This window comes from Atractosteus spatula, chromosome 5 (genome assembly GCF_055471065.1).
Source record: "Atractosteus spatula isolate fAtrSpa1 chromosome 5, fAtrSpa1.hap1, whole genome shotgun sequence".
Taxonomy (NCBI): Eukaryota; Metazoa; Chordata; class Actinopteri; order Semionotiformes; family Lepisosteidae; genus Atractosteus; species Atractosteus spatula.
In genome coordinates, this window is record NC_142710.1 from 29651352 (window position 1) to 29676617 (window position 25266).

The following is a 25266-nucleotide window of genomic DNA, read 5'->3' on the forward strand; positions in this document are numbered from 1 at the left end:
GCCCAAAATACATTTACAACAAATAGCAAAGAATGGTGCGGAAATGGGTAATGTACGTTTAACTACAGAATGTTATCATTAATTTAAGTTGGAAAATTAGCAATAACCACTGGGAATGATATCAGATATTAGGATGGCATATGATGTTACTTTGTTATCTCTATATGTAATAATTGTGCTATGATATAAAAAGAAAGATATTAGTTTCATGTCATATTACTATTGCACAAATACGTATTATCGAAGTCAGTTGCCCATTTATATGTACATATTTAGATGTGTTTCATGAATTGACTTAAATTCACCCAATATATTAGTATTTTGTTAACTGGCTTTAAATGTGCTTTTTGTGCTGTTCTTGCAACAGAATCAATTAATTTAAAAAAAAAGAAACAGCACCACAGAACATGATCTACTTAATTTAGATCTGTTTATTGGTGTGATATTTACTTAACCGTGTGACATTTTGATTTTCTGGTTGGGAGGCAGGCAGCCCTGTCTCTCAGAAACGAAATGATATGACTGCTGCTTTTTTGAGCATTCTTTATGGTATCAAAGGCAACAACCTCTCAGCAATGAAGTCTGTTTTTCCACAAGAGTTACAATATATTCCTCTGTATTTTCTGCTACAACATTAATTCTTTACTGCTGTCTATATTGATCACAAACTGTTGTCTTATACCTAGTATAGTCCCTTATTTGACTATCATGTGTTTCTTTAATGACCTCAAATAACATTTAATAATCTTTCTCTAAAACGTGTTCACTATTTGATTTTGACAAATTACACATGATCACAGTATTTTTATCTACAGTATATGAGTTCTCAAACTCAAGGGGACTGTAATTATTCCTTTTTGTCAATAAATATACATTGAACTAATTTGTGTCAAAAGTCCTTCTAATTTATGTATTTGGCAGTGTAATAATTTAAATACCACGTTTATACAAAACTATCATATGAATGCGTCTCATATTGATGGAAGACATGCACAGCTATGTTCTGTGATTTGGGTTTTCTAAGATTCGCAGTTCTGTAGCTGAGGCCTCTCCTTGTCTCTGTACCTGGTCTGCCTTTCTCTCTCCTTCAGAACTTTGTCTTTTTAAATATATTGACTTGAATGACTTGAATAGAACACCAGTTTTATTTGGAGACGGATTGACGCTTACAGTCAATATTAGCAGAGGAATCAGGGCACACCCAACTATTTTGAGTTCCTTGTTCTGTAAACATATCCGCGAAAGCAGATCTAGCGATTCAGCCAGCGAGTGCAGTAAATGACTGCACACTACGACCAATAAGGATCAAAGCACGATATTAACTCTTCAGGTTGTGTGCCTAATACGTTGTCAAGCCTGTCATCTCTGGAGATGTTACATCCGAAGGTCACATTATGCTATGCACGGCAACGAACTCATTTTTTCTACCAATTTTCTACATTCACATTTGCAGTATATCCTAGTACAATTAGCTTTGAAGCCCTTTCTTTCAATTTCTGAAATATTTTTCTTAATCTTTTCCATGGACAGGGAAAGAATATTGAAGTCTGTTGTCATCACCACTCCGCTGTGAAGCTGCGGGTCAGGTGCCACGCCTCCTCCCTCCTGCCCGCCCTGCACTGGTTGCTGAAGACGCAAATACTGTACACTCGTAGCGTCCGAATACAATGGGTGGGTAGTCAGTCAGTCAGGTGCTGCGGATTATTTAAATTCTGTCTGGCGATGTTCAGCCCTTTCCCTTCCCTTACAGACCACCAGCCGGCGGTGTCCCAGCGGAGTTCTTCCTGCCTTCCTATCGTTCCCGGTCTGCTTCTATTCCCTCAGTTCTCTGTTCACTTGTGTTTCCCTGCTTGCCCGGACTTCCCTGTCGGCTGCCTGTATCCTGACCTCTCCGCCTGGGGAGCCCGCTCTTTGCTCTGCTCTCGTGGGTGGCTGGCTGGTAGTCTGGATTTAACCTGGGCTTTGTTGTGAAGGGTAATAATAATAAATTGCTTACACTTATATAGCGCTTTTCTGGACACTCAAAGCGCTTTACAGGTAATGTGGACTCCCCTCCACCACCACCAATGTGCAGCCCTATCTGGATGATGCGACAGCAGCTATAGTGCACCAGTACAATCACCACACATCAGCTTTCATCAGCAGCAGATGATACCTTAAGACTAGAAACAAGCTTTTGTTCTAAAGGCAAAGCACTAATAAGCTTCTGTGTCTTGTTCAGTGTCATAACGTTCTTCCCCGGTCCTGCTAGTGTGTAGCTTTGTATTTATGAAACTGCAACATCTAATTCTCTATTAATTTTTTGGAATATATCAAGTGACAGATAACGTCTCATCTAAACAAATGACCTGTAAAATGAGATTGAGTTTTTTAATGTGTTTCAATGAAATTTAGAAAGAAATCAATTTGCATCCAATACTGTATGTCCCTGTTATTAAATAAAGGTCTGATTAAATACAGGCAGGTAACATGCTAGAAGTCTAGATACTTTCAGTACTAACCAATTTTTAATAAGCCTGTTTCTTCTTATACAATAAACCATCTGCTAAACTAAAATTGTAAGTAACAGTTTTAAAGGTAATTCTTTACGGTTTCAAAAAATATACTGTGTGCTGTCTCTTTTAGGATTATTGCAGCAATAGAATCCTCTCCAGACTTCGAGATGGTAATAAACCAACAAGCTTGCACAATCAAATTAGTTCAAAAGAAGAAACACAAAAGAATGTTTAGAATAATTCTTGGAATTGGTTTCCTGAGTAGTCAATGCTAAAATGCAATTTGCATGATTAATGTTTTCCTTATCATTTACACAGCTTTGTTAATTTCTCCAATACTACAATGGGATAATTAATTAAATGAAGGTTCACATCACATAGGCACGCTCAGACTAGTTCATACGTCTTCAATCAGGATTGGACATGGGTCTGTATGTAAATGTGAACAAACATTCATCACTGTGCAAGATTCTTGAGAAGAGAGGAACAAGGCAGCAAACAGATGTCTAAGACCAGGGCTAAGCAACCTTTGTCTTCTTTTGTAACAGTATGGAAGGAAAATGCCCGTGTTGCTTATATTTCTCCTGTGTCAAAACATCCCAGCCATGGAAAGAGGAACCACTAGAGCCGCATCTCAGACAATGCAGTTTTGGTGCTGTGTCTGCAGATAAAGTTTGAAACGTTACACCCGAGAAACATTGAGTTACACAATTCTCCATTCAGAGAAAACTGCATTTCCAGTCCACAGCATGTTCACGCAAAAATTACATGCAGATTTAGAGACACCAAATAACCAAGCTAGCACGTGTTATATATATACAACTACTGTATAGATCTTCTGGGTTGCGGGTTGCAGGTCATGCATGATTACTACTAAAGAAGACATTGGTGATAAAAATTGAGTGCGTTTACAACAAATATTTGTTGTTTAAACATAGAAACGTTGTGGTTTAATAAAACCAGAGCACCCAGGGAAACACAGGAGGCTTCCGTCAAGAATCAAGCCCAGGGGCCAAGAGCTTTGAGGTGGCAGTGCTAATTTGCATACAAACCATTATTACTACCATTGTGCAATATTAACGGGAAAGCAATGTACAGTAATTTATCCGTGATAAATGGTTATCACCTGGGGTTGCCTTTGTCTGGCAGATACAAATACAATGAAAAGGAGAAAGAAAGAAAACAATAAACCTTAGTCTCTAATTCTCCCTCCTCAGATTGCTTTCAAACAAGATCATTTCAAAATTAACCTTTTCCTTCTATTAGAAAAAAGTGTTCTTTTGCTCCCACGACATACAGTATTATACAGTAGCTGTGTACAGTATTTTTTAATACTTGTGACACCACTAGAAGGCAGTGGAGCTCTAGTGAAAGTCTAATTCTTCTCTGAATACTGCTCCATGCTGCTGCCTGAACACTTCACTATCCAGGAGTGTTCCAATATGCAATGCGCACAAAAAGAGACTGGTTGTATCAACAGAGCAGTCTTCACAGAACTGCACTACATCTGATTCCCCTGCCTCAGCATTATTTTGGCAATATTGAAACAAATTAATGAATATTCAAGCTTTGTGATAACATGATCTTTCAACCATTTCCAGGTAAGTTTTATTTCTCTGCTGAACTTAAGCTTTATGTCAGAAAGGAATGTCTTGAAAATCAAATATGTCATATACTGAGTATTTTTGTGGATGTGGCTGTCTGTCTACTTATTTACTACCGTCTATGTTGGCAGGGCAGACTCAAGTCCGTCTCTTACAGCCTAGTGCATCAATAGGGGCAATAAAATGAGGAGGGGGAGTTATTTCTGAACCAAAATAGGATGTGTAAGATATACAGTATACAGCTCACAAAAAGAAATAACAATGGAAAATACTTTATTTTTTTACTTATTAAAATGGTAGTAATAATTATATGCAATTTCCCTCATGGGATCAATAAAGTATCTATCTATATTAATTAAAAATCAAAGTTAAATATTTGTGCTGCCTTTTTCCTGTCTAAACGAAAAGGTTATTTTTCCATCTAAATTTGCATTTAACAAAAACAGGACAAAAACAAGTACAGAGCATTTACAGAATATCAATTTATCATTAGAAAATCTGAACGATCAGCACAGGACAATTCAAACAAAGAACAGCTTTTCATCTTCTATATTTGTTTTGGTTAAGTCTCTTGTTTGTGTATCTAGGACCCAAAAATGAATTGAACATTTTCTGTCCTTATCAGGAAATAAATACATGAGTGTGATCATAATTTGAATGACAGCTGTCAAAGTGGGACTTTGATGACACAAACTTATATTCCATTATGGTTACAGGCAGAGAATTATTTAAGCTTTGAGACAGTAACCTGGATTAATGCTGAAAGTGTTTGTTGTTTCCTTGCCCTCTTTCAAGATTCTTTGGAGTCATGTGTGAGAAAAGGAGTCAGGCACCAGGAAAAAAAAATCTGTTGGTTTGACACTAATTTGGATACTATTCCTCTTCCTGTGCTCTTTTAAGAGAAATATGCCTCACAGAGGACGCATACTGTAGATTACAAGAACAAGACGTTAGTTACACAAATAAGATGGTGTTATTGAAATAAAACTTCTGTCTGAATCCTTGTGTTGGTGATCTTTCAGTGATACAATGTCAATGTGATCAAATGTATTTTGGAAAAAGGCCGTAACAAATCAAGGGTGAAAGGAAAAATGCTATATTCAGATAAAGGAAATGTCATATCCATTTGGCAAAGTTCAATTATGGTTAGGGGGGAGTATTTTCTACTCAAAAAAGAGGGTTACTGGAATTTTCAATTGAACTTAATCTCACCTCCACATCTGCCTTCATTAAATGATAAATGAGTTCTCCATAGCTGCCCTATTAAAATCTTTCAATCGGATATCATTAAGAGTTTACAAAAAAAACAACAGAAATTAGGTGTTAGTATTGTATGCCCCAGAAACAATACACCCAGCATAACTAAATTGGTTTGATGTTTTTAATTCTTGGTCATAAATAAACTGCAGGAAAACCAAATAATAAACTACATTTACTGCATTTACTACATTTACTGTGATTCTGTGACATTTGCATCTATGTATCTGAGCAGAGACATGCAACATCACTTTCCAGAATCAACAAGTCACCTTGCGAACGGCAGAACTAGACAACATAGTACATAAGCTATATTAAAAAGCTAAATGGAAAGCTTATCACAACATTTTTACAGGATTTTGCGGATTTACTATGCTTATACCATCCTCCTACTTTGTTTTGTGATGTTTTCCCATTTTTTTTATCTTATATGTTTATTATACCCTACAGTATATACACCATTCACTACGTTGTACTGCAATTTAACATGCAAAGAAGGTTTATTTAACCATGTGTATGTGAAATATGTATTGCATCCCCTGACAGGTTTGCGGGATGAACTTACTGTACTGTATGTGTTCCCAGTGCCTGTTGTTATCATTAAGTTTAAGTTATCATTTTCTTATATGTAAGAAAATAATTCAATCTGGCAGTTCGGTCTTAGACTTGTTATTGATTTTATATCCAAGTGACTTATGTATAATAATGACAAGAAATCACCCACATTTCATGTCATATTATAAATGACAAATTCCTTAAACATCAATTCATGTAGTGTAGCTCCTGTCTTCTGCATTACAAATGTGTTGAGCAGTTCGTATCTTATTTACTGTATATGGACAATAATTTGCACAATACAAAATTATTACTATTAATTACAGTTAATATAATTATGGTTTTTCACAAGATGCATTGCACTCAGATTTAGCTGTAAATTAGAATAGTTTAAAATATTTGGGCAAAGACCTGTGAATACAAAGAATAATGCACACACATTTCAAAACAAATACTCTCCAAACAGCATTACGTCACACAGCTTGAGAACACAGTATGATTTCGAACTGTGATTGTTCTTAATACTATGTTTACAAATCAAAACAGAGGCTGTAACAGATTTATTTATGCAGTGCTTAGAAATCAGGATAATAGACTGCAAATGACAAACTTATGTTGCACTAGCCTTTGGATAGTTTATGACAGTATATTTTTTATTTCAATAACATGAACAATAGTTGCATCTGCAAGCTGATGTGTTAAGCTAAAAGCTAATAAATAAAATAGTCAGGTGTGAAGTAATGTTATATTCATATTTATATTTGGAATTACTGAACTACAGCTGCCAGCAGGGCGGTAGAATAATCCACTGTGCTCCAATGCCTGGCATGTTCATAAAAATGTGAAAAAAATCACATTTGTTATTCTGTAAATATGATTACTGCCTACTCTAGAAGCCTCCAGGGTATGAATGTTCATAGTATGGCTTTGCAGTAGTACTCTGAGATTTTTGGCTTGAGACTGTAATTTACTGCCCATTTAAAAAAAAAAAACATGCTTCAAACTGAAGGACCTTAATTAATGGTTTATCAGTTGTTTTCAATATATTTTAGGCTCAAGTGATAAAACAGTTGATATCTAGGCAGAGTACTTCTAGCAAGCTAAAATATAATTTAATGGACTCGCAGTAGAAGTTTAAAGAAATTTAAACATACAAATAAGTATCATTAGTAAACATAAGTATCATCAGTACCATTAAAAATAAAGAAACATTGTACAGGGAATACAAAAGTTTTTAATGGCCGGGATTTTACGTTATGTGCTTGACGATAATGTTGATGCTTTAAGGTCAATAAATTCACTAAGTACAATGAAGTCAGAAAAATGAGCTGAAGTCATAATGCAACCCCATTTACAAACTTGAATCTTCTTTTCATAAACTATGGTGCCTGTGAGGTAATAAGGCTATGCAGTATTTTGTAAAAGAGTCATAATCAATCTATAATGTGTATTTGGCAAGAAGTACCAAGAAAAAAAATACAAGTAATAGGTTTATTCCATGCTGAAAGAAAACACAACGTTTCAGCCGTGGAGCCTTCTTCAGGTGTGAGGCTCACACCTGAAGAAGGCTCCATGGCCGAAACGTTGTGTTTTCTTTCTTCTTCTTTTCAGCGTGGAATAAACCTATTACTTGTTCCTTTGCAGCCTACACCTGCTGACGCAGCTACCCACCTGAACTACCAAGAAAAAAAATGACTGGGGAAAAAATACATACAATCCATCAGTGAGTTTGTAAACTGGATGGGAAGAAGTGCCTTTTAAAGTTATTAATTATTCACCCAAAACTGTTAACTCTCTCTTGGAACAGTTCCTTCACAGAGAGAGCTGCAAGTCGTTTCATTTCTCTTTGGAAATTCCAGCTGGTTATTTGCAGTGTCCCTCTAATGGCCTGTGACAGAAGCGGTAAACCTTGGCACTTCCATTGCATTTTATGTTTTTGCTCCAGCTAATTTATAATTATCCAACTCATCTTATGCATCTGGATTAATTAAATAATTAAGTTGTAATCCAGTGATTCATTTATTGGAAGGTTTATAATACCTTTGGCCTCATATTCATTTTTGAACTACTTGCACTACAACATTATTGACAGTCTGTATTTTTTTAATTGTATCTAAAATACAGTTACATCATTCCGATTCAACAGCCCCCAATAACATGATGAAATTTTGAAGCCTGTTTTCCCTTCCTTCCACAGTTCTTGGCTCACTTCTTAACCTTAAACATTGCTGACATTCCGGCTTTTATTTCTAGGGAAACATGACTTTTGACATTTAACATCTTTAACATGTGAAAGTCATTACAATGGAGGGTTTAAACAATTTCTTCCAGAACTCCTCTGCAAATCTTCCAAAAACTTTCATATTGTAGTAACTTAAAGTTAAAAAATAGTAACTTAAAGTAACGTACAGTCCAGTAAGTTAAAAAAATAAAATACAAAAATAAAAGGCATGATACAGTAGCTGCAGTTTCTGTGGCAACCTACTGTATTCTTTTATGTCAATCGTAAAAGATATTGTAATGTCTTTGATAAAGACAACCTATCATCAAATAAATATGACTTAAAGGTTGTACATTTGACATCACGCATACAAAATCAATATTGTTCTCTGCCTTTTGTGAGTGATATTTGGTAGACATCCATCTACTAAAAGTTTGCTGTACTTGACAAGCAAAACAATATTAAGGCAGATTAAATTATCGAAAATATTATGGAATTGGTCAAGGAAGAACAAAACTGAGTGAGCACAAAACCTCTCAGAACAAAACAATGCTAAAAATGTTAAAAGCACAAATTTAACCTTAAAACTGTGTTTACAACCTAAAAATATTTTAGTTACATTTTAATCCATTATTTCTTTCTCCGCCTGCAGATGCTTTCTTTCCTGCACCCTGACATTCCCTTTCTGCACTGGTCTTTGAAATGAGGAAGCGGTTTTGTGTCTTCTGAAATTTTCCTGATGGGTGCCATGAACAGGACCAGATTCCCTGGCCTGGATGAGGTCCCTCCAGGTTTCTCCACAAATAAGTCATTCTTTTTCAACAATTCAACTAATGCATTGCCTCCATTTTTGGAAGAGCCTTGTAACGTCTCACCTGGGGTCACTGTCTTCCTGGTGGCCTCCTATTGCAGTGTCATGGCCGTGGGGCTGGTGGGAAATGTGTGCTTGATTTGCGTTATAGCCAAGCAGAAAGAGAAGGCCAATGTCACCAGTATCTTCATTGCCAACCTCTCATTCTCAGACATCATGGTGTGTGCATTCTGTTTGCCCTTCACAGTGGTCTACACCCTAATGGACTACTGGATTTTCGGCGAGGTTCTCTGTAAGATGATGCCATTTGTGCAGTGCATGTCCGTGACTGTCTCCATCCTGTCCCTTGTTCTAATTGCTTTGGAGCGGCACCAGCTCATCATAAACCCGGCTGGCTGGAAGCCCACAGTGCCTCAAGCGTACCTTGCTGTCGTCATCATATGGATGCTCGCTTGCTTCATTTCATTGCCATTCTTGGCCTTCCACATTTTGACCGATGAGCCCTTCAAGATGCTGTCGCTTTTCACTGCCTCTTTGGAAGACAAGGCAGTTTGCAAGGAAAACTGGCCCTCCCATCAGCAAAAGCTGATCTACACTATGTGGCTACTGGTCTTTCAGTACTGTGCCCCTCTGCTCTTCATCCTGGTGTGCTACGTGAGGATCTATGCCCGTCTACGTAAGCGCAAGGACATGCTGGACAGAACCTGTGAAGACAACCGACGTATGACCCACAGCAAGAGGATAAATGTCATGCTGGTGTCTCTGGTCACTGTCTTTGCAGTGTGCTGGCTGCCTCTCAACACATTCAACATGGTGGCAGACTGGAACTATGAGGCGGTCATGTACTGCCACCATGACCTCATCTTCTCCCTCTGCCACCTGATGGCCATGGTTTCTACTTGTGTGAACCCCATCATCTATGGCTTCCTGAACAACAACTTCAAAAAGGAGGTGAAATCAGTGGTGCTGCACTGCAAGTGTAGCCCTGTGGAAGAGGACTATGAGCACTTTCCCCTGTCCACCATGCACACAGAGGTGTCCAAGACATCACTGAGGCTGAGCTGTAGGAGTAACTCTGTGTAGAACACTGGGTTGCCTTCAGTCAGACCAAGCGTGAAGCCCCCGATATAATATGAGTTATAATATATAAAGCATCAGTTTACCAGGTAACTGATGCACTCTGCTAGTAAGTGCTGGGTTAAGGCTCAGAAATGTACTATATTATTGTCTACAAAAAAGCATTTTTAAAAGGAAAAAAACAATCTCAAAACCATTAATCCCACAGTGGATTTTACTCAGCTTACTCAGAAAAGAAAAGTTAACTTTTTTTAAAAATTGGCTCAAATTTGTTTTGAAGAAAATAGGTATTGTATACAGAATATGTAATGTGAAAAGTTAACAGCTTACGACAGTTTAGTATTTTAGTGTTCATTGAGTAAAGTGCCAGTCAGTAATAAAATTAACATCCTGCTGAAAGCTCTTATTAAATTCCTGACTGATTATGGATTGTATGCCCATTCCTTTTGTGATTTAAATGAGTGTTTTGCACCACTACTGTAACGAACAGTTCTTTCCGGACCCTATGCGGACGACACAGTCCGACGGAGTGGGGGAAACACTAGGGAAATGTCATGCAGGAAAACGGGGCTGAAGACGGGGGGGCGTGTCCAAGGTGCGCTGGTGCACGGGGAAGGTGTGGCCGAGGCGAACAATCCGAGAGAGTAGTCCTTAGGGATAATCCAAAACGCAAGGGTAAGTCCAAAACCAGGAGATCCATCAGAACAAGATAAAAACCACGAAGGCCGGGTCGGAACCGGCGGACGGGGAACAGGAACGGGAACAGAGGTTAAAACCTTAACGGGACCAGGCGCTTCCAGGTCCCGGACTCGCACGATATGGAAATCAGATGCAGAGCCCGGATGAGCGTCAGCGCCTGGCTTTTAAGGTGGGCTGGGAATAGGGAACAGGTGCAGAGAATAAAGTCTAGTGAAAGGGCTGGAGCACCCTTAAGGAGGGGGAACTATAATCGTGACAACTACACTGCCTTACTTCTGCTGATTCTCAGATGTTGTGAGGGGGTATTTACCATAAGTGATCATTTTTAGTGCTTTAAGTCATAGAGCCATTATTGATTGAAATATTGATATTTCTTCCTGAGAACAGCTAAGTTGCCATATGCAAGGGAAATGAATGCAATAGAGCTCCACAAATGGTTCATTTTAAAGGTTGGGCCTAGAATCCAGACATGACTGGTTTGAGTCTGAGCTTTTCCAGTTATCACATGGTTTCGATGGGCCAGAGTATTCTGGACCTGCCATGTGTTACATTTGTCACTGTTAGTGAGCCCTGCTGATGCTTGTGAGCCTGCAGTGCCGTCACAGAGAGCTGCAGCGCTCCTCCACAGACACTACTAGGCTCTGATGACAAAGGGATGTAGGGGGTTAACTTCTAGAAATAACATCACACTCCACAGAAAGCAAAACATGAAGAAGAAATAAGGAGGACGTTATCAATCCTAGTGATTGAGGGAGGCAGTTTCGTAGGTGGCCTTCCTTGGATTTTTGCACCAGTCCAGATAGTATTAGCGATGGTAACAGGTGGAAAATTCTCACAAAGTCCCACAAAGATGTCACTAAAGCAGGTGGGTACATTAAGAAAAATGTCAAAAATAATGAATGCAGCACCAGACCCACAAACTGCTTCAAGTTCATTGAATTTCCCTGAAACACCTCTCTTCTGCACAATGCTCAATAGCATCTTTGGAATCATTTCAAAGTCTTTATTATTTCAAGAATATTAAGTGTCAATTACCTTTATCATTTAAGTGGAGTAATTATTTGCACTATTTTTTGTGTTATTTTATGCTTTATTGTTCAGCAAGAACACAAAACTGTATTGTGTAGAATATTGAATTTAGTCCTATTACAAATACAATATGGCAGCTGACTGCGTTTATTTTAATTTATTCTTTCACAGTAACAGAAACGTAATGAAATACGTAGCATTATATCATTATATACGTATATTATCCATCTGGGATAGACAAAAATGGTATTCTGAATATTGAATGTTCCTTTTATTCCATAAGTTAGAAAAAGGTCTATCACTTGGGAGACACATCAGAAGTTTTGCTTTTTATAAATAACCTTCGGTAGGAGCAAGGCTATTACTTTGCCAAAAACAACAATAGTGTGTTAAGATAATACAAAAATCCAAAACAAAACTAGTTCTTGCATGTACTAGCATAATCATTTTCTGAAACAGTGCTACGGTACAGCAGGTTTTTAATGATTTTCTGATACGGCAGTGATTCCACATTAAATTACTGCAGAGCACTTTTCCAACCTACAGCAACAGTAACCTACAGTATGTACTGTATTTACACAAGCAAAACGATTCACAATATGACTCACACCAATTCTAGGTCTGCACAAAAAGCAGGGCTTTCCGGGATGCATGACTAAATTAAATGTCCTGTATTCTGGATTTGATCCAATCTTGGTGTCCATAACTGCAGCAAACGTTACAAACTAAGTACCACGTTAGACACCTTTTGCATGATAACATAAGAAATGCAAGGACTTAATACATAATACGTTTTAAAATTGTGGAATGGAAATGCTTATTTTTTATGTCCAATGCTTTAATATGGAATACATGTTTTTAAATGTGTTTAATTTTTTTACACAGTTCAAGGAAGCATGATTAAAAAATAATATATATTGCCTTTTAAATATGAGAATGTACCTCATGCAATGTACAGTAAATAACCAGATGTCTTTAGTGGTGCTGCTTTTGACTTGTTTTATCAGCTGAAGCACTCTAGGATTCATTTCAGTGCCAATGTTCTGTATGTAGAAGAACGGTCTTTTCTGGGGCTTTCCTAGAACAGTCATGGACCAATGTTTAAGTTCTTTGGTGCAAAGAGATTTAATTAATATTATTACCACTTGGAAACTGTGGATATGTATGGTACTATAAGACGTTTGGCAAAAGCTCGTGTTTTTAAATAAACTGCAAATCTACTGTATGAAAAAAAATGAATCTGGTTTACGAACAAAACCAATTTCAAAGCAGTTTTCCTACTTTGAAAATCAAATTTTGAAATGATTTTTTTATGAAAGTGCCATATTATTGTATTTGAATTTTATGCAGAAATACCAATCCAGTTTTGCATCACCCATTACTGCGATTTTTATGAATTCTGTGTTCTTTTAAAAGAGAACATCTAGAAATTCCTAAATGGGGTATCAAACTCTTTCCTATAATTATTGAATTAGATTTGTTAGCAAAGTCTGACATATAATTAGGATTATAAATAACTACTCTGCTTAAGATATAATGGCTATCATTGTACCTGCAAATAAACAATGCTGTATTTTTTCTGTGAATATTTATTTAGTAAAATGTTACAATAAAATTTTTAAACAATTTCTTGCTTGTTCAATCTTCAGTGCACCAGCGCAAAAGAATAGTTTTTAACCATACTTTACAATTATTATTTTATCTATGGATGATGATCCAATAATAACCTACCACTTACTATTCTAGTAAACCACTTATGTGAAAACCCCTTTAAAGAGACTAAAGAGAATTGATTAATCAATATCATTTAATATTTTATATACAGTTAGCAAGCTCAAACAATGCTAAACTTCTGTTTTCATAGTTACTTTTGGCACTGAGTATCTATGATTATTTACTCAAATCAGTTTATTTTGATTTGTTATGCTATTTTATCAAAGTCACCAGTTCCTTTGTCTTGTACTAATTCAACAATATCACAGTTTTATTGTCTCTTTACTGGATTTACACATTTAAACGTACTGTATGTAGTTAATTTGAAAGAAATTCCAATGGAAATGAACAAGTACACAACAAATCATTCAAAGCAGTTTTCCAATTTTGAAAATCACATTTTGAAAACATTTCTATGTGTCATATTATTGTATTTGAAAAGTAATGACACTAATTAAAACATTATGGATAGCTACTCCTACCACTTGAAAAACGAAAAGAAAGATAAATAGCTATATTTCATTAGCTTGTTAGCTATAGTACACTTCAGTCTCCTTGCTGATGTAATTACCACACTTTGTTCAGAAGCACATTTCTGAATTAATTGCAAATGAGCCTCTCACAGTTCATCCTTCCCTATGGCTTGGTCATTCTGTGCCACTTCCCATTTTTCAACAGATGGATGTTGGAAATGATGCAAAATTCCAAGTCCTCTGTCTTTCTAAGACATTATGCTAAAAACAATTCATTTTCACCTTAATATTGGCATGTTTACTAAATTCATTGTGAGGCAGGGAGCTGTATTCCACAGAAGGGTGCATTATAAAGTGACTGCCAGCAGCCATATTACTCTGCAACTCACAACTGGCTGCTCACTGTAGCTCAGCAGGTATGAGCCTGGTCAGTACCTGGATGGGAGACCTCCTGGGAAAAACTAAGGTTGCTGCTGGAAGAGGTGTTAGTGGGGCCAGCAGGGGGCGCTCACCCTACAGTCCATGTGGGTCCTAATGCCCCAGTATAGTGACAGGGACGCTATACTGTAAACAGGCGCCGTCCTTCGGATGAGACGTAAAACTGAGGTCCTGACTCTCTGTGGTTATTAAAAATACCAGGGCATTTCTTGAAAAGAGTAGGGGTGTGACCCTGGCACCCTGGCCAAATTTCCCATTGGCCCTTACCAGTCATGGCCTCCTAATAATCCCCATCTATGAATTATCCCCATTACCTGTAAAAAGCGCTTTAAGTGGAGTGTCCAGAAAAGCGCTATATAAGTGTAAGCAATTATTATTATTATAATAAAGAACTTAGAGACTGGGTTAACATTGCTTGCATATCTCACTGTCACGATCGTAAACCCCTCCTCTTAAGGACGATCCAGCCCTTCCTTGTTTTATACTCATCTCCCGCACCTGCCTCCGGTTCCAGCCCCCCGTGTTATAAGCCAGACGTTCCTGCCTATCGGGGCTCACCTTTGGAAGATGGACGCCCGGAAGCCCGCCTACCCGTGAGTCCAGGAGTGACTCGACGGCATAGGCTTCATCACAACATCCTGACCTACAGAGTCCAGGATTAGGGAGAGTCTGGTCCCGTTACCCCCTTTTATTCCCCTGACCCTCAGCCGGATCCCACTCCGGCTTTTAACTCTGTATGTCTGTCAGGATGGATTACCTGGTCTTGGACATTTGCTACACTCTTGGATTTGCCTCGGACTCCCTTGGACTGTTTGCCTCGGCCACACCTCCCCCGGACACCAGCGCACCATGGACACGCCCCCTGTTTTCCTTCCAGCCCCTTTGCATGCCTTTTTCCCCGTGTTTTCCTCACTCCTCCCCAGGTTGTGTTGTCTGCGTAGGGTCCTGAAAGAACGCTTCGTGACAGAAAGCTGAGCCCCGATAGGCAGGAACGTCTGGCTTATATAGCACGGGGGGCTGGAACCGGAGGCAGCTGCGGGAGATGAGTATAAAACAAGGAAGGGCTGGGCTCCTTCAGAGGAGGGGTTTACAATCGTGACACTCACAAGGGTAGATCAGAATGTTTGATTGTGATCCTGCAGCTGTTTCTATATAATACTGCAATTTCATCCTCACAGATTTTGATATTAATTCATAATTGTTTAATTTACATGTAAATTCCCAACATTTTTTCCCCACTTATGATTATCAAGAGCAGTTCAATTATTTCTACTTATTTTAGCCTTATCATCTCAAGAGGTCAGGGATGCACCTGACACCTGCCATCACTTGCAGTTGAAGCTTTGTTCTGAAAGAATTACAGACCTAGACATTTCAAATGAAACAGCTGTGACAAGATACATTTTCCTAATATGAACCACTATAAATATTAATAAAACAGATCTCCGTTAGGTCACATGTCAAAGACAGACCTAGCTTCCTCTTGTTGAGGATTTTTAGTTCACATACATTAGCCATCCATTAAACTGACTTCTCTGAATAATGAGCTATAGCTCAATAGAGTTTTCTGGCACACAAACCCACAGCTGTGAAGTATCAGTTGGAATTGTCTTGCTTATGTAACAAGACTGCAGAGAGTTAAACAAATTCCCGGTTAATGGCTGAGCTCACTTCTGCCACAGATAAAAGAGCCACTCTCACCCAATGAACCTCCACTTACTGTATACGGTATATCTCACAGTATTTAAAAGTAGTTCAGGTGGGTAGCTGCATAAACATGCGCAGGCTGCAATGGAACAAGTAATAGATTTATTCCATGCTGAAAAGAGAAGAAAGAAAACACAATGTTTCGGCTGTGGAGCCTTCTTCGGGTGTGAGCTCACACCTGAAGAAGGCTCCACAGCTGAAACGTTGTGTTTTCTTTCTTCTCTTTTTAGCATGGAATAAACCTATCAAGTGTATTTAAAAGTAGGTTTGACAGAGTAAAGTTTAGAAAATCATAAGTCAGCTCCTAAGAGCTTTATAAGATGATTTGATGTGTTTTAAACAGACTATTTAGAGTAACATTACTTATTAATACCTGAATTAGTGAGTCAAGGTATTGTTCTGGTAAAAGGTAATCTACCTTCCACTTTCTTTTGGTCCTTACTCTTTGCACCAACACCATATTGTTCAACTACCTCCTGTGTAAAGTTCTGGGCTTGCTGACTGACAACTACTGTACCTTGAGCATATCTGGCATAAAAATATTACTTAGAAGATGTAATATGAAACAAATATGGAAAAAATAACTTGTTTATTTACATCTTCTCTAAATGCATTTAGTATTAAGTAGCTCCTGGTTACAGACATTTTAAGACAGTACTGTGTAGCAGGGCTGTTACACTTGTATATATATTTAATCCTGTTGGCCTTCTTTGGTAGCAGTTTATTAACATTTCACAAAAGAATGTACGAAGTACGAACCCTGCTCCAACAGATTTCAGCTCTATTTATTTACAGCCCTTAGGGAAATGTCCTAAGTAATTTCCCTGTAATTTTCTGTCATGCCAATAGCTAAAACAGAAATGCATAATGGAACTTTATGTTTAGGCAGGACAGCGTCTTGTGTTTTCCCAAACAGTCTTATATTTCCAGCACTGAGAGGTGTGACCAATAAGGGGAATGTTTTCAAAAGGTTTCAAGCTTTTCCAACTTGCTCTGTGTTGTTGCAAAGTATAAGTTAAGGTGGTGTTTAGCAAAACAAAACTTTCAGACATGTATGTGGAACATGGAATTGTAGTTCAGTTTGACTTTGCCCTGCTTCATCTCTTTAAAATCATTCATTTTCTCAATCTATGGGTTCAATGGATTCCTGGATCGTCTACAGTAACTCATCTTCATTGACCTTGAGCAATGGACCTAAAAATAAAACAATTAGGACAATTAGAGCTGCATGGAATTCAAAGATGCTGAAATTGGTCATTTAGTGCTACATCTGCCTACTCAGTATTTCTGCAGTCGTCTGCTACTTAGATATGGACAGCCTCCTCCTGAAAACTAATTAGGAAGCAATAATCAAAATAGAGATATTTCAAATTCAATTCTTAGAATTTACGCAGTGTTCTTAAAAATCTGTAATCTAACAATTTTGGGCACTTATCATAGTGAGGGGTATGAAAAGCCAGAGATCATCCGGGATGTGCTGCTTGCAAGGTGGGACTAAGAACATGTAACTGCTCTCCCTCTGAATTGGAGGTCAGTCCACTGCTGGGAAATGGAGAAAGGGACGATTCAGAATAACCAATCAATCAATCAATCAGTCTGGAAATCGATCTCAGCCAGCTCTGAGCCAGCAGTGCCAACTCCACACCATAGTACCACCCCAACTATAAGTCAGTGTAAGAAGACAAAAGGCCTACATGTTTAAAAACTCAATAAGTTCAAATTTAGCATAAAATGGTTTCTAAATGACATTTTATGTTCCAGGACTACCTTTTATCCATCCACCCGTTTTCTGTCAGGGAACCGATCGGTAGAATAGGAGGATCTTTACTGTATGTGTAACCGTGAATCCTGCAGAATGTGGAGTAGCGCAGGGACAATCCAAAAACACGTAATCCAGGGGCTTGGTCGATTGGAGAAGCAATGAGTCCGGTAACCAGGGAAATCCAAGAAAGACAATCCAAAAAACAAAATCCAAAGAGCGTGGTCAAAAAGGTAGAAGCAAAGGTTAGGAACTAGGAGATCAGTCAAAAAGGTTAGAAACACGCACAAGAGAATACTTTGGGAGGCTTCTCAATAGTGAGCATGGGTTGGTGTGTGAGGGACGTGGTTGGATAATTGGTCTGGGAGTGAGAATTTGTGGAATCTGGTCCATGTGGGAATGTGATGGGTTCAATTAGGAATGAAACTGGGAAACAGTGGGTTTGGGAATGTAACGGCGTTGGGGCGTGACATTTCTAGCTGTAATGATTGTGAAAGGATTCTGAGGCAGAATCGGTAAGCAGCTGAGATAGAAAGTAACTGTCCAAGGTAGACCGCAGAGACTGAAGCAAGCTTCAAGACTGGACAGTGAGTGAATAGGAAGGCCGGGTTAAATAGTAGTTTTACTGATAATCGGAAGCAGGTGTGGGCGATAATTACTGAAGCGATGCAGTGGAGAGCAGTCACAGGAGAAGCGTGGTACTTCAGAGAGTAGTGCGTAGGTGACAAAAACTTCACGATCAGTGCTTGAGACCGGCCAAGAAAATGAGCAGAAAATCATCGTTTTAAACTGTGTAATATTATTGTACCTCACACTAACGCCGTCATCCGATTCAGGGTCACAGGTGTGCCAGAGCCTATCCCGGCAAACAAGGGAAGTAAGGTGGGATACACCCAGGATGGGATGACAGGGACCACATTGTCATGGAATTAAAACAAGCTTACAGTATATAACTTCCTTTTCATTCCAAGTATAGGCGTTTGTCAGAGCTTTCTTTTTACACAAAACTTTTTATTCTGAAACGTCAATTATGCATACAATCACACACATAAATTATGAATCTATCACATAAAGACAATAGATATTTGCATATCAAGCAAAACTACTCAGGTACAGTAACTGATGTGGGAAGCATCAGAAAACTAGAGCTCTGCTGGTCTCCTTTTAATGAGACAATCATTGAAATTTTGCCATAACACCTGATACATGTACTGTATGTACTGCTATGTCTCGTTTTAATGAAAGGAAGACCAGCTATGGTTCATGCTGTTCCCAGCACAACAGTTTCAACTCCAATAGTATCACCCAGGCTTTGTAGCAGAAACACATGTATCAAGTGTCTTGACAGACTTACTGTATCTTCTCAATTGCTTAGACAGGATGTAATTGAGAAGGATGATTTGTTTACTGTTTGCTGAATATTACTTTTCACATTTTTTTTTAGTCCCTTGTTTTTTTGGGGGGGTTGTTGTTAAAAATAAATTGGCTTCCATCCTGGAACTTGTTTCTAGTCACCCTAAAGGGCAAAAGAAGAATTTGATTCTTTACCTCCTCGTGAACAAATCCCAACTTACCAACCATTCAGGTTCAGAAATAATAAAAAACACAATTATAAATCATAGTCTTAGTTTCATTCTGTAAATAAGCCACCCTTATATCTATTTCTTGTATTTTGTTTAGCTGCTCCCTTAAGTACTCTCTTTCTCCACTCATCATATACTCCATTTTAAAACATTTATATATTCCCAACTAACCTATTTAAACAGCATAGAGAAAATAAAAAGGAAGCACTGAGCATACTGTTATAATTTAAGTAACATATTCATACTGTATCTAAAAACATTTTCTGGCACCATGAGCTGGGCTAAAAAGTGCAACTGAACAGTGAGATAGAAACAAGCCAAAGTGGTGTGTGCTTGAAGGATGACAGACTTCATCTGTAAATGGTGTCAACTAGCTGAAGACCTTGGGGTCGGGATCCTGAGCATGCCCATGAACAAGGACAGGTCTGCAGAGGCGGAGGATGTGGCTGGGGGCTTCTGACAGAGAAGGAGAGGCAGCCGAGCGACAGCAGGCTGCAGGAAGGGGGTGCTCACAGCACGGGGTGAAGTCTCCAGAGACTGCTGTGTCGGGCCACTTCCAGCTCAGCCGGACAGGCCTGGCGGGATTACAACAGACCAGGACGACGCTCAAAAAAAAATCTTTTGCAACCTGTGTAATTATGCAGCTCTGCTCTGGGGTTCCTGTGAAATTTGTCTGCAACCTCTCTGGATTAATTTTTCAGGAGGTAAACCTTCCACATACCACTTGCTCATCAAGTTGTCTGCTGCCATCCTTCTCAGTTAAGGCCTGGAATATAAATTATTTTTCACCTTTAACTGTGACGGATCTGGGAACCATGTAATCTCTGGCAGACTGCAGTTACATGAGTCATAATTTGCCACCCGGGCAGTTTTCTAGCTGTGAGCCAATCACCTCATCTTAGAGAGCAACCTTCAGTAACTGCAATGGGATTTTTGGCTGCAAAAGCCTCTAAATCAGGCGCTAAAGCAAGTAAAGAAAGGACACATGTTGATAAAGCCTGCATTCACAAAGTGAATAAAATGCCCTAATAAGAGCAGGCATAACAGCAGGCATAACAGCAAATTAGGAGCACTAGTGTTTTAAAGAAATCAAGAGTTAGGCACTATCGTTCATCCAACAAGCCTCTAGTTAAAATCAGGATACAGTTTTGGTGCCAGGCTTCTTCTGTTGAAAGCTCCTGTCTTTTCCAATCACAGGACGTATGAATGAAAAGGACATTTACTGTAGATTGCAATAAAAAGAATTCCTCTTCCCAAAAAATAGAATGTAATGATTTTGCTAACATGTTGCTCTATCATGTTGTAGCACGGTGGGTTCGGCGAGGATGAAAAACAGGAATTCAAGCTCTTTTATTTAACAGCACAAGCGCTTTATTGTCGGACAAGCACAGCAGCAACAAGAAGGGAAAACCAAAGAAAGCAGCGTACAACACACTAGGGTCATTTGGGGCAGAGGTACGTGGGGCTTAGGGTGGTAAGTGGGTACAGGTGTAAAAGGGGGTGTAAAACCAGGGAAACTATTTACATAAATCTGGGCGATCGTACAATGGTGTACACCCGTTCCACAATTAGTCAGCGACACTGGCCAGGGGCTCCCCTAGTCCCCGCCTGGCCACTACAACTCCCATCCTGCTCTCTTCGACTGTAACGCCAGGCGAGGGTGCCACACTGTATTCATCTTCATGATCGACATTTACCTGCCACCCAAAATATTATCTAATATTATTATTTTAACCATTTAATGATGCCACCCAGAGACCAATATAAAAAACATAAGAAATGCATAAAAGTATCCAGGATCTCCATTTGGCGATTAATGACAAATAATCCATAATGTCGTTTTTTTCTTCATCTTCACCAGACCTTTACAGTACCTTCATTTTGCATTTGTTTCAATTGCTTTTTTCTTTGTGCTACCATAGACTCATCATAACTATTAGGGTTTGGAAGACTATTGATTCTATGTGTGGACTGTAAACTGAAAATGTGCTTTACTGTAATTCTCGGTAAGGACAAGGTCTCAATGGCTATGTGTTTCGGCTGAAATAATTAATCTATGTAACCAAGTTAGAAGATCAAAAAGAAAGGCAAGAACTAGTGATCACCCTGGACCAGGGCTGGCAACTACTGACCTTGGCATTTCAAATAATGTTTGCTAAAGATTTAAGAGAAGACCAAAAGAAAAGATCTGCTTAAAGATTTCCTTTTAGAGAGTTAGTTGATCTTTACAAGTACTAGAGCAGGCAAGATATATTTACATCTTTTGAGATCTCTTGGAAGAGCTGACCAAGGTTACAAATGTGTATACGCACAATTGAGGAACACAATTCCCACTTTACATTTCAATGTATTCTATTCTCTTTTCTAAATATTGACAGGATTACCTTAGAGCTACAGAAGGCATTCCAAAGAAATTTGAATATCAATATCCATTAAAAAAAAACTAAATTGATTCACTGTCTTAATTAAGACATTTTAATATTCACACTTTTCATTTTGTGTAGATGTTATCACAGCAGTGAAAAAAAACACCTCTTAACTGCAGTGATACAGAAGGAAAAGGTCAGTCTATTGTACTTTACTTTTTTATTCTTTTGCATTACCAATACATTCATTGCTGCAAGGCGATTTCGGAAACAGCAGGAGGTTGTCTTGTGGGCATACAGAACATGCTTCTGTGATGATCTGACCTGTGGGTTGCTGCAGGTGCTTGAAATATGATAAGAAATAGCTGAAGGCCAGTGGTGAACATATTGTATGAGAGGGGGTCTCAAGCCCAGGATTACAGAAAGGCCAGTGGTAACAGTGGCAAACACAGGGGTAATCTTATTGTGCCCATTGGCTGTTACATTTTCTAGCACTGCCTTCTGCCAATGCACATTCCTATGAGCAAGAGTGGGTGTTCAACACTCGCTCTGTATAAAGTACAACATAAACATATAACGTGTTTCTAAAGCTGCATTTTAACAATACATACTGTACAGACTACCTTTTATGGACCCTTTCAAGGAACCAGAGGGATAATGATCAAAAACGTTTATTTTACCAGAAGACATTTTTTTCTTACATTTTTCATCAGGGATTCTGTTAAGCCCAGAATGTAAACCAAATACAGTACAATAAATCTGTTTCTTTCAAATTTTAAGGAAAGAAAATTTAAACTGCATATTTATTATTCTTTTTTTAATACACAAGACGGTCCCCAGAATACAGTTCCTGTAATGCTCAAATGTACATCATGCATAGTTTTCATGCTCTATTGAGGTCAGTTGACATATGGCTAATGAATTTTCATTAATATCATCACTTTCAAGGGTGTTTGTTTCAAGATTGTCTGTTGCAGTCTTGTTGCTTCTTAAATATTTGTTTTGCTTGACGCTATTCGGAAAAACTGAGCCTGAAAATTACTTAACTAACGGCATGCTGGCGGCATATGTATTAATGAGCCATCTGTTTTCTCAAATCTCTCCTACTTGGAGTTTGCCAATAAAAACAATAACTACTTATTTTTGTAATGGAAAATTGCCAAACAGGGTTCAGTGAGTATGATCTGTGAGGTTCTTTTTCAGAATCCTTCTTTATATCTGATATAATTTTTCATTAAAAAAATATAATCTAAGGAGGGCTTGCATTAGTATTTAACACAAACTCTACACCAAAACCAAGCAGTATCAGGTCCCTTTAATACAAAAACATGTGGGCACAGTTCAATCACAATATGCAAGAGCTCGACCTGAGAACTAGAAATCTAGGATTCAGACATATCACTTTCCACATGTGTTGAATTAGGGTCAAAGCATTGCCATGTGAGTAACACTGTTGTAGATACAAGTTAGGTTTAAAGTCAAATGTCAAAAAAAATTCCCCTCAAAGTTAAGGACATTGTACTCCATGGAGGAGAATGTCATTCCACTTGCTCAACTATATTGTGTTATTCAGGGTCAACTATTAAGAACATAAGCACATAAAGATGGTTACAAAGGAGAAAAGGCAATTCTGCCCATCTAACCTGTTTGATGGTAGTTCATTGACTAGCTAGTACTAGTTAAACCAGGGATTTCATCCAGCCCTTTCTTTAAAGCTGGTGAGGTGAAATGGTCCCGACTCCACTTATTCACTTACAATGATATACTGTAACTACACATGTTTCAGTCAGAAGTACAGTACCTACAGTATTTAGCTTTCTGCCTCATTGTTGTATTGTTTGCAGAGAATGGGAAAAATACAGAACATGTCTAAGAAAATAAAAAACAGTGATGCTCTTATTCTCACCAGACTCATGGAGAATGTAAAAGGAGTAGGTGTTTTTAGCAAAATGTCAAATGCTTGCATCATTACCATGAGCTGGGTTTGTGGTTTAATCAAGAAATGTCCCTTGAAACTAATTACAGTACTTCTCATTGCAGCACTTGCCTTCCTTAAAAGCAGGCAAAGCAAAAATAAGAAGCACCATAAAAATGATTTATAGTCATCTCAGAAAAAAATGTGTGCTTCAGTTTACAGAATATTAACTTAAGTGAATTTTATTATTTATACGTTCTTAAATGTGGTTTTAAAATCTTCACTTTGGCTCTATAAAAGATGTCTTGAAGGTTCACACGCTGTGTTTGGCTGCTGTTGAAATAATGAAAATGAACCAGGATCAGAACTTGTAACGGGGAACATGAGAACAAGGTTTTTATTAGATGCTATAGTACCAGAGAGAAGTGGTAAAAATGTTTACACCAAATACACCTTCATTTACCTCCTAATGCTCCATTATTCACAGAAAATTCCCAAGTGTTTCTGAAGGAACTTTATATTTATGTTACGTCAATGAATATTTTATATGTATACATTTGAAAGAGGCTTGGTATTATCTGGCAATATTTTTTTATCTTTTTTTTTTAGTGCTTTGAGACACAAAGGAACTTGCTGGAGCACATATCCGGACAGGACGACCCGCATTGATCCACGACTCTGATGAAAGTGGCATTTCCCCGATACCTTGAGAACAGGCAGTTCCAGCACAGACGCTGAGGGGAAGGATGAATTAAAAGGGCAATGCCATGGAACAAATGGCACATCTGATGTGTGGCTTCAGCAGATAAAATTCCTGTAGGGCAATACTAGAAGCTGGTGAATATTAATGGAGGTGCATGTCCATCACGGTTACCTACACAGCATTTAAAGTAAATTGTCACATAAAAATGTCTATGCCTTAATATGATATCAATTTGGTTAAAATGTAAAACCAAATGACTTGTCATATAAAGATAACCATTTGTGTAAATGTTTTAAAAAAGGCAAGAATGTCCTATAAAAACAATCGTTTTATGAGAAAAGGGTAAATTTCACATTGTCAAATTTTAATGTGTAACATATTTTAGCACTTTTACGAATACAAGAATGTCACAAATGAGAGCCGGCTATCTGAAGCAGTAGCTTATTTCTCTGAGGATCCCATTCAGCCATTTCATGTCTGATGATTATTGTCGGTTTCAACTGCACTGCTTGCCAGCTTCTTAAACTTATGTCTTTGTGTTCTTGTTTCACTGCTGAACATAAAGTAATCCCTTAGGTAAAATTTCTTCATACCTTTCTTGTATCAAGTCCCCTAATAATCCCTTCAGCTCAGGACTGGAGAGATTCCTTTCTATGAAGCTCTCTGTGTATGGCATTTCTAACGACCAATAATTAGAACGCAAGTAGAATTGAAATCTTTGAAATCTTTATAATGCTGCAACCACAACTGTTGTGAGGTCCAGCTAGCGCATTATATAACCTTATTTTTTTTTCTTTTTATTTAATTTCTACAATTTCTGCTATATTTAGAAACATTTCCTTGGCTTTTTAAAGCCCTCTC

At 38.1% G+C, this 25266-nt stretch overlaps 1 protein-coding gene across 1 annotated transcript; it reads left to right on the forward strand.

The window, feature by feature from the left end:
• Positions 1-8871: 8871 nt before the first annotated feature.
• On the forward strand, positions 8872-10444 carry npy4r (neuropeptide Y receptor Y4). Its single transcript, XM_088917159.1, has one exon. The coding sequence runs from the start codon at positions 8872-8874 to the stop codon at positions 10024-10026; it is 1155 nt and encodes a 384-aa protein (XP_088773285.1). The 3' UTR covers positions 10027-10444.
• The last annotated feature ends 14822 nt before the right edge of the window (positions 10445-25266 follow it).

Bases quoted from the DNA above. Each gene is read 5' to 3' on its own strand.
- npy4r (XM_088917159.1), top strand. From the start codon at position 8,872: ATGGGTGCCATGAACAGGACCAGATTCCCTGGCCTGGATGAGGTCCCT.